This window comes from Salvelinus sp. IW2-2015, linkage group LG4q.1:29 (assembly GCF_002910315.2).
Source record: "Salvelinus sp. IW2-2015 linkage group LG4q.1:29, ASM291031v2, whole genome shotgun sequence".
Taxonomy (NCBI): domain Eukaryota; kingdom Metazoa; phylum Chordata; class Actinopteri; order Salmoniformes; family Salmonidae; genus Salvelinus; species Salvelinus sp. IW2-2015.
Genome location: NC_036842.1, coordinates 72853066 through 72863583, shown reverse-complemented (window position 1 = coordinate 72863583; position 10518 = coordinate 72853066). Strand labels below are relative to the sequence as shown.

The window sequence follows — 10518 nt, the reverse complement described above, 5'->3', positions numbered from 1 at the left end:
AAACTAACCTGGCGTGTAGAAAGAAACCCCCAGAGCAAACTAACCTGGCGTGTAGAAAAAAACCCCAGAGCAAACTAACCTGGCGTGTAGAAACAAAACCATAGCAAACTAACCTGGCGTGTAGAATAAAAAAAACAAAGCAAACTAACCTGGCGTGTAGAAACCCCCCCCCCAAGCAAACTAACCTGGTGTGTAGAGAAAGAAAAACATAGCAAACTAACCTGGCGTGTAGAAAAAAAAACCCAGAGCAAACTAACCTGGCGTGAGAAAAAAAAAAAAACAGAGCAAACTAACCTGGAGTGTAGAAAGAAAACCCAGAGCAAGCTAACCTGGTGTAGAAAAAAAACCCAGAGCAAACTAACCTGGCGTGTAGAAAAAAAAACCAGAGCAAACTAACATGGCGTGTAGAAAAAAAAACCAGAGCAAATTAACCTGGCGTGTTGAAAAAAAACCCCAGAGCAAGCTAACCTGGTGTGTAAAAAAAAAACCAGAGCAAAACTAACCTGGCGTGTAGAAAAAAAACCCAGAGCAAACTAACCTGGCGTGTAGAAAAAAAACCCAGAGCAAGCTAACCTGGCGTGTAGAAAAAAAACCAGAGCAAACTAACCTGGCGTGTAGAAAAAAAAAAACAGAGCAAACTAACCTGCGTGTAGAAAAAAAACCCAGAGCAAACTAACCTGGCGTGTAGAAAAAAAACCCAGAGCAAACTAACCTGGCGTGTAGAAAAAAAACCCAGAGCAAACTAACCTGGCGTGTAGAAAAGAAAACCCAGAGCAAACTAACATGCGTGTAGAAAAAAAAAACCATAGCAAGCTAACCTGGCGTGTAGAAAAAAAACCCCAGAGCAAACTAACCTGCGTGTAGAACCCCCCCCCAGAGCAAACTAACCTGTGTGTGAGAAGAAAAAACATAGCAAACTAACCTGGCGTGTAGAAAAAAAACCCAGAGCAAACTAACCTGGCGTGTAGAAAAAAAAAAACCAGAGCAAACTAACCTGGAGTGTAGAAAGAAAACCCAGAGCAAGCTAACCTGGTGTGTAGAAAAAAAAACCAGAGCAAACTAACCTGGCGTGTAGAAAAGAAACCAGAGCAAACTAACATGGCGTGTAGAAAAAAAACCCAGAGCAAATTAACCTGCGTGTTGAAAAAAACCCCAGAGCAAGCTAACCTGGTTGTAAAAAAAAAACAGAGCAAACTAACCTGGCTTGTAGAAAAAAAACCCAGAGCAAACTAACCTGGCGTGTAGAAAAAAAACCCAGAGCAAACTAACCTGGCGTGTAGAAAAAAACCCCCAGAGCAAGCTAACCTGGCGTGTAGAAAAAACCCCAGAGCAAACTAACCTGGCGTAGAAAAAAAAAACCAGAGCAAACTAACCTGGCGTGTAGAAAAAAAAACCAGAGCAAACTAACCTGGCGTGTAGAAAAAACCCAGAGCAAACTAACCTGCGAGGAAAAAAAACCAGAGCAAACTAACCTGGCGTGTAGAAAAGAAAACCCAGAGCAAACTAACATGGCGTGTAGAAAAAAAAACCATAGCAAGCTAACCTGGCGTGTAGAAAAAAAAACCCAGAGCAAACTAACCTGCGTGTAGAAAAAAAACAGAGCAAACTAACCTGGCATGTAGAAAAGAAAACCCAGAGCAAACTAACCTGGCGTGTAGAAAAAAACCCAGAGCAAACTAACCTGGCGTGTAGGAAAAAAACCCAGAGCAAACTAACCTGGCGTGTAGAAAAAAAAACCCCAGAGCAAACTAACCTGGCGTGTAGAAGAAAAAAACAGAGCAAACTAACCTGCATGTAGAAAAGAAACCCAGAGCAAACTAACCTGCGTGTAAAAAAAAACCCAGAGCAAACTAACCTGGCGTGTAGAAAAAAAAAAACAGAGCAAGCTAACCTGCGTGTAGAAAAAAAACCCAGAGCAAGCTAACCTGGCGTGTAGAAAAAAAACCCAGAGCAAACTAACCTGGCGTGTAGAAAAAAAAAACAGAGCAAGCTAACCTGGCGTGTCGTTGTATTCCTGTCATCTTATTCATATCAGCAGTAATGGTTTGATTGTGATTCATCATGTTGTTTGGCAGCCAGGCCCACAGCTGCTACCACAGTACTGACACAGACAGACAGACAGACAGACAGAGACAGAGACTGACCTGACTGACTGACTACTGACTGTCTGTCTGTCTGTCTGTCTGTCTGTCTGTCTGTCTGTCTGTCTGTCTGTCTGTCTGTCTGTCTGTCTGTCTGTCTGTCTGTCTGTCTCAGTACTGTGGTAGCAGCTAAGTGGGCCTGGCTTGCCAAACACTGTGCCTAGCACAGTGGTGACTGAATTAGAGATGAATCTAAACAGTCCGTCCCTTTAATAAACAGCCAAGGGAAAAAACACTATGGTGAAAGAGAGGAGTAAAGCTGGGAGTCCACGATGAAACAGTTTCATTCAGCTAGTAGTGTCCTGTCCAGTAAAACCACAGATTCTTGATTCACAATGGCACTGATTCTCTCTTCTTCTTATACTTGCTCATCTCTCTTCTTCATCTGAGTGCTCTCTCACTCTCTTCTCTCTGACTACAGTAGCTGCCTGTCACTCTCTCTATTTCTCTCCTTCTCCAATGCTGCCTACCTCTCTCTGTCTACTTGTCTTCTCTTGATCTCTCTCCCTCTAGGCACTAAGAGGTCCATGGCTCATAATATCTTAATCCTGTTTGTATACTGCATTATTTGCACTGTGCATTGTATGTGTTCCCAGCATTGAGCACTGTCTCAAGGGCTTCAGCAGTGCTCTGTAGACATTCATTAGCCCAGAATCCAAACTGATTTGCTCCCTTTCATGAAGTTAAACCATAGTGAAACTGAGCATATCAGTTTGGATTCTAGGCTACAGACATTCATATCTATTGACCACAGTTAAGTTTGAACAGTAGCAGATAGCCCAGCGGTTAGGAGCAAAAGGTTGCTGGTTTGAATCCCTGAGCCAGCAAGGTGGAAAAATCTGCCGTTCTGCCCTTCAGCAAGGCAGTTAACCTCCAACAACAAATGCTCCCCGGGTGCCGATGACGTTGATTAAGGCAGCCCCCCGCACATCTCTGATTCAGAGGGGTTGGGTTAAATGCAGAAGACACATTTCAGTTGAATGCAAGTGACTACGTATCCCCCTTTCCCTAGCAGCAAGACAAAGTTGTCAGGATTGTATTCTTATGCTACATCCCGATTTTCCAACCTTCTCCCTGTTTTTCCGACCGCACTTGAACACTCCATGTCATGGATTTAAAACAGTTGGATTGGTGTAAGTATTGGCTGAAGGGAGTTTCCACCACTGTGAAATCCATGACGGGAAGTATGCAAGTGCACACTTTGGGAGAAGGGTGGACAATTGGGTTGCAACCTAAAGCTAATTTATTCTCTGTAGTTCAGCTTGTGAAGTGTGTGATGATGTCACATGACCACTCCCAAACCTTCCGCCATGAGGGATCCAGCTAATGACAGAACACCAGAGGGTAAATCCATAGGTCCCAACAACAACTGGAGACCATTTACTAAGGTTTCACAGTGGAAAAGTCGTTGAGATTGTTGTTTGAGACAATAATTGTACCAGTTGATATCTAGGGAGGATTCATATCATTCTTTATATTAATCTTTATGGAGGAAACGGATATTAAGTCACACTTACATGTAGTTTCACAATGTCTGGAAAACACAACAGATGACGCTTCTCCGGTTTAGGATAGACCCTGATCATCTTTTGAACTAGGCCCCTATCCATAAAGTGTCTCAGAGTAGGCGTGCTGGATCAGTTTTATCCTTTTATATCATAATGAATGTGATTATAGACATGGGAACCTGATTCTAGATCAGCACTCCCACTCAGAGACGCTTTTTGAATACAGGCCCATAGCCGTTCTCTCCTGAAATGAAGACACCAGTACACGTCTACACATTTAGAGACACATGCTGACAATATCGCTCCTCTACCGTTCCTGCTTCCTCTCTTAAAGTCTCATGCCACTCTTAAACCAAACTGAACACAAGCAAAACAGTCATTCTCATGACATGCAACTTGAAACATACAGAACGATAACACATTGAAAAGAACAGCATTTTATAAAGCCATATCCAATGAGTAGACGCATGAGAAGAAGAAACATCTGTAGGATATATACATTAACTTACAAGAGGAGCCATAGCTCTGTGTTTTATTCACAATATTTACACAGTTCTAACAGAGGATGAAGGAAGGAAATGTGTTTTCTGTTCTCCAGCTTTCCCAAACGTAGCTTGAAGAATTTCCCAATGCCTCTCTCCTTTGCATGAGTCCCTTAAAACATACTACCACATGACATACAGTATATCCACATATCACTCTTACATGTAGCAGACCAGGGTTCAAATACTATTCGAAATCATGTTAAATACTTTATCTAGGCGTGATTGAGCTTGCTTGGCACAATGGAACCAATAGAATAGTCACAAAAGTGCAAACTGCACCAATCTGACACCCCGGGCAGACTAGAGCAAATGCTAAAAGTATTTTATTTCAAATAATATTGAACTCAGGTCTGCTCTTATGTTAAGTTTGGCTAGGCCCAGTTATAAATAGACTATAAAGCTATGTAGGATTGCAGAACCATGCTGAGAAAAGTACCAACAATGATTCTGTCCAGTAGACACATGGACAATGGCAGGTCTGACTGCAGTCTGGAGACTAATGTCAAGGAGCGAAGTAATGTTGACTGGGGCTTTACGAATGATCCCAGACACACACACACACACACACACACATTCCTCACTGCATCTCAGCGATATAGTCCCACTATTGCTGTGATGAGTCAGCTTTACTTCAGCCCTATGAAAATCTCCTTTTCACAATTTCTGGGGTTCCAGAGCTGTCCATTTGCCTAAGTGCTCGGCCCAAAGCTCAGTAGGCTGCAGGAGAATGGCAATGGCGTGTTAGCACAGCAAGCAATTTAAAAGTGTCACTGTCGAGTGTGGTTCAGTACAGCTATGTGTTGAACTGGGGTCAATGGGGGCAGACAGACAGTTCCAGTCCCATTAGCAGCTCAATAAATCAACCAATCAGACAATGGAGCCCTTGGAGGAGGACAGGTGGATGGACTGGATGCGGATGCCCAGGGTCTTCTCCAGGTCCAGCAGTACGTCGGTGGCGGGACTGTCTGGAGGCGTGTCGTACAGCAATGTTTTGAAGGGCTCCAGCTCAATCAGCACCACCATGTTTTTCAGGAAGTAGCCCTCGATGTAGACAGCCAAATCTGGGACATCCAGGAACTGATGGAGCAGAAGGTTTGAGAACAGTTGAGTGTTGTCTAGCTTGAGTTGGATGCCAAACCTATACATTTTTGTTCATGCACACAAGCAAGCACACACACACACACTGCGTGAGGAATCTGTGTATCAGTAGAGTTCAAAAGGTACTCACACTCAAACCATGACAAAGGAATAACTCAAGGAGGCAGAGATGCTAAAATAATATACTTAATTTAATCCATGCTCAAAAGAATACAAAAGGTTCAAGTGCAAGGTGTAGAAGGACACACACAAAGGTACAGAGACATGCATACGCATACATTGTGATATTATTGTATGGTGGTATTAAACATTTTGTATTGTAAAAGGAGCATACGTTTCGGCTTCTATGCCCTCATCAGTGCTGCACAAACTAATTAAGGAGACATCTACTTAAGAATCTGTGTATCAAACATGTTTATTTGCATGCATTCCTACAGTGCACACTGCAAACGGCACAAACACCGAGCAGGAAGGCAAGCACAGGCAAATATGTTTACACATGATCACACACACACAAACTCACACCCACGGCCTCATACACACGTGCATGAATAGATAGTAGACATACACAAGCAGACCCCCACACCGTACTGCTGTACAACACATTCTCAACTCGACCCCCTCACCTTGGTGTGGCTGTAGATCTCCACACAGGTTTCTGTGTTGATGTTCTTAGAGCAGATGATCTCACAGTGCCTCTGCAGCGCCTCCAGCTGGAAGAACTTGGCCGCTGACAGCAGCTGCAAACACCAGAAAAGAAGACAATTATAGCCCGGCACCAGATCTAATTAGGCTGCCTTATCCTGCTGTATGGTAACAATGAGACAGATCTCGGCCCAGTCACCAGGCTAGTAACATGACCCTATTATGGTTAAGTAGTACATGTTGTTGGACTGTAATACTGCTCTTCACTAACTGGGACTGCCCACCTTGTATCGGGAAGTATCTAAATTGTATTGGTTATGAACACGGATGCATCTATCAACAGTACCAGTCAAAAGTTTGGACACACCTACTCATTCAAGGGTTTTTCTTTCTTTTTTACTATTTTCTACATTGTAGAATAATAGTGAAGACATCAAAACTATGAAATAACACATATGGAATCATGTAGTAACCAAAAAAGTGTTAAACAAATCAGAATATATTTGATATTTAGATTCTTCAAAGTAGCCATCCGTTGCCTTGGTGACAGCTTTGCACACTCTTGGTATTCTCTCAACCAGCTGTATAGTGGTCTAAGTCTTATTACATCTTAGAAAACATGACTCGACTGACAACGTGGCAAATGGACTAACAGTCTTACCTCCATAACCTCTGTGTTTCTGATGTGCAGATGCTCCGTCCCACCACAGTAGAGGTATTGCATCACCAGCTGTAACAGTACGAATGAACTGACGTTTACACAACATTCACACAACACAACAAACCTACCAATGGATTTACACTGTCATGGGAAAGAATCTGGGTATTTTTTGTATGAACATTCCCCTTTGAGAATTTATCACACCGTTGTCTGATTCATGTATCAATTTGATTAGATTGCAAGGGAAAAACATATGTCTAAGTAAACAGAATAGTTGTTTTGTCTATGAACGCACCAGGAATATGTTGTATTTGACGTGGCTGATTTCAATACATGTGTTTTCAGCAGCTGGTCTGTTCGCCAGTAGAGACTTAAACCTTAAGCAGAGAGAAAGAAAGACAGAGAGAGAATAAAACATTTTTTTATTTTTTTTATTTCACCTTTATTTAACCAGGTAGGCCAGTTGAGAACAAGTTCTCATTTACAACTGCGACCTGGCCAAGATGAAGCATAGCAGTGCAACAAAAACAACACAGAGTTACACATAAACAAACGTACAGTCAATAACACAAAATAAAATAAAAATAGAAAGAATCTATGTACAGTGTGTGCAAATATAGAAGAGTAGGGAGGTTGGGCCATAGAGGCGAAAAAATTACAACTTAGCATTAATACTGGAGTGATATATGTGCAGATGATGATGTGCAAGTAGAGATACTGGGGTGCAAAAGAGCAAGAGGGTAAGTAATAATATGGGGGTGAGGTAGTCAGGTGTGCTATTTACAGATTGGCTGTGTACAGGTACAGTGATCGGTAAGCTGCTCTGACAGCTGATGCTTAAAGTTAGAGAGGGAGATAAAAGACTCCAGATTCAGAGATTTTTGCAATTCGTTACAGTCATTGGCAGCAGAGAACTGGAAGGAAAGGCGGCCAAAGGAAGTGTTGGCTTTGGGGATGACCAGTGCAATATACCTGCTGGAGCATGAGGAAGGCACCAAAATTCCCTACCCTGGAAGCCTGTGTTTCAGACATAAGGAAGTGAATGGCGGCAAATGTATTACAATAAAACTCAGACAAAACTGAGATGCTAATTCTAGGTCCCAAGAAACAAAGAGATCTGCTGTTTGATCTGACAATTAATCTTGATGGTTGTACAGTTGTCTCAAATAAAACTGTGAAGGACCTCGGCATTACTCTGGACCCTGATCTCTCTTTTGACGAACATATCAAGAATATTTTATGGGCAGCTTTTCCCATCTTCGTGACGTTGCAAAAATCTGAAACGTTTTGTCCAAAAATGATGCAGAAAAGCTAATCCATGCTTTTGTCACTTCTAGATTACATTACTGCAATGCTCTACTCTCTGGTTACCTGGATAAAGCACTTAATAAACTTCAGTTAGTGCTAAACACAGCTGTTAGCTCTTGACTACAACCCCAAAATGTTATCATATTACTCCAGTGCAAGCCTCTACACTGGCTTCCTGTTAAGGCTAAGGAAGATTTCAAGGTTTTACTGTTATTGCATGGACTTGCTCCTACCTACAGTATCATTCCGATTTGGTCCTGCCGCACATACCTACACGTATGCTAAAGTCACAAGACGCAGGCCTCCTTATTGTCTTTAGAATTTCTAACCAAACAGCTGGAGGCAGGGTTTTCTCCTATCAAGCTCAATTTTTATGGAATGGTCTGCCTATCGATGTGAGAGATGAAGACTCGGTCTCGACCTTTAAGTCTTTCCTGAAGACTCATCTCGACTTGATTCACTGACGTGATCTTCCTGTCCAGTTTTGCGCCCTCTCAGGCTCGTGCGGTGGAGAAGATCTTTGTGGGCTATACTTAGCCTTGTCTCAGGGTAGTAAGTTGGTGGTCTGTTGATATCCCTCTAGTGGTGTGGGGGCAAAGTGGGTGGGATTATATCCTGCCTGGTTGGCCCTGTCCGGGGGTATCGTCGGACAGGGCCACAGTGTCCCCCGATCCCCCCCTGTCTCAGCCTCCAGTATCTATGCTGCAATAGTCTATGTATTTGTATTTTGTATTTATTAAGGATCCCCATTAGCTGCTGCTAAGGCAGCAGCTACTCTTCCTGAGGTCCAAACATATTAAAGCACTTACATTACATATAAAACAAAATATAAAACAGTACATCATATAACATTATTAAACCACTACATATCTACAATACAAAATGTTTAATACCACCATAAAACAATATCACAATGTATGCGTATGCATATCTCTGTACCTTTGTGTGTGTCTCTTCAAAGTGCCGGGGGGCTAGGGTCAATCTGTCCTATCTGGTGTAATTCTCTTGTCCTATCTGGTGTCTTGTGTGAACATAAATTTGCTCCCCATAATTCTCCCATCTCTCTCTCTCCTCCTCTGGCCTTAATGGCCATGTACTGTTATAATCTCCAACCAGAACAGCCAGAAGAGGACTGGCCACCTCTCAGAGCCTGGTTCCTCTCTAGGTTTCTTCCTAGGTTCCTGCCTTTCTAGTGAGTTTTTCCTAGCCACCCTGCTTCTGCATCTGCATTGCTTGCTGTTTGGAATAGGAGTTATGTATGGGTAGTTGGGAACAGGAGTTATGAAAGGGTAGTTGGGAACATGAGTTATGTAAGGGTAGTTGGGAACAGGAGTTATGTAAGGGTAGTTGGGAACATGAGTTATGTAAGTGTAGTTGGGAACAGGAGTTATGTATGGGTATTGAGGAAACAGGAGTTATGAAAGGGTAGTTGGGAACAGGAGTTATGTAAGGGTAGTTGGGAACAAGGAGTTATGTAAGGGTAGTTGGGAACATGAGTTATGTATGGGTACATTTAAGTCATTTAGCTGACGCTCTTATCCAGAGCGACTTACAATTTGGAAAGTTCATACATATTCATCCTGGCCCCCGTGGGGAATGAACCCACAACCCTGGCGTTGCAAGCGCCATGCTCTACCAACTGAGCCACACGGGACTACACGGGTAGTTGGGAACAGGAGTTATGTATGGGTAGTTGGGAACAGGAGTTATGTAAGCGTAGTTGGAACATAGTTATGAGGGTAGTTGGGAACATGAGTTATGTAAGGGTAGTTGGGAACATGAGTTATGTATGGGTAGTTGGGACATGAGTTATGTAAGGTAGTTGGAACAAAGAGTTATGTAAGGGTAGTTGGGAACATGACTTATGTAAGGGTAGTTGGAACAGGAATTATGTAAGTGTAGTTGATAGGTTATTAAGGTAGTGGGAACAGAGTTATAAGGGTAGTTGGGAACAGGAGTTATGTAAGGGTAGTTGGGAACATGAGTTATGAAAGGGTAGTTGGAACAGGAGTTATGTAAGGGTAGTTGGGAACAGGAGTTATGAAAGGGTAGTTGGGAACAGGAGTTATGTAAGGTAGTTGGGAACATGAGTTATGTAAGGTAGTTGGAACATGAGTTATGTAAGGGTAGTTGGGAACGGAGTTATGTAAGGGTAGTTGGGAACATGAGTTATGTAAGGGTAGTTGACACATGATTATGTAAGGGTAGTTGGGAACAGGAATTATGTAAGGGTAGTTGGAACATGAGTTATGTATGGTAGTTGGGAACAGGAGTTATGTAAGGGAGTTGGGAACAGAGTTATGTAAGGGAGTTGGGTACATGAGTTATGTAAGGGTAGTTGGGAACAGGAATTATGTAAGGGTAGTTGGAACAAGGTTTATGTAAGGGTAGTTGGGAACAGGAGTTATGTAAGGGTAGTTGGAACAGGAGTATGAAGTAGTTGGAAACAGGAGTATGAATGGGTAGTTGGGAACAGGAGTTATGTAAGATAGTTGGGAACAGGAGTTATGTATGGGTAGTTGGGAACAGGAGTTATGTAAGGGTAGTTGGGAACAGGAGTTATGAAGGGTAGTTGGAACATGAGTTATGTAAGGGTAGTTGGGAACAGGAGT

General features: G+C 42.6%; 1 protein-coding gene across 1 annotated transcript in view; it reads right to left on the bottom strand.

Annotated features, from left to right (window-relative positions):
- Positions 1-3595: 3595 nt before the first annotated feature.
- The window catches only part of LOC111962509 (ankyrin repeat and BTB/POZ domain-containing protein 3-B-like), a 111370-nt gene continuing 104447 nt past the window's right edge, over positions 3596-10518 (bottom strand). The window contains 4 exon segments of the mRNA XM_023985649.2: positions 3596-5271; positions 5919-6032; positions 6599-6667; positions 6894-6975. Coding sequence (XP_023841417.1) covers positions 5062-5271; positions 5919-6032; positions 6599-6667; positions 6894-6975 — 475 coding nt within the window. The 3' untranslated portion in view covers positions 3596-5061.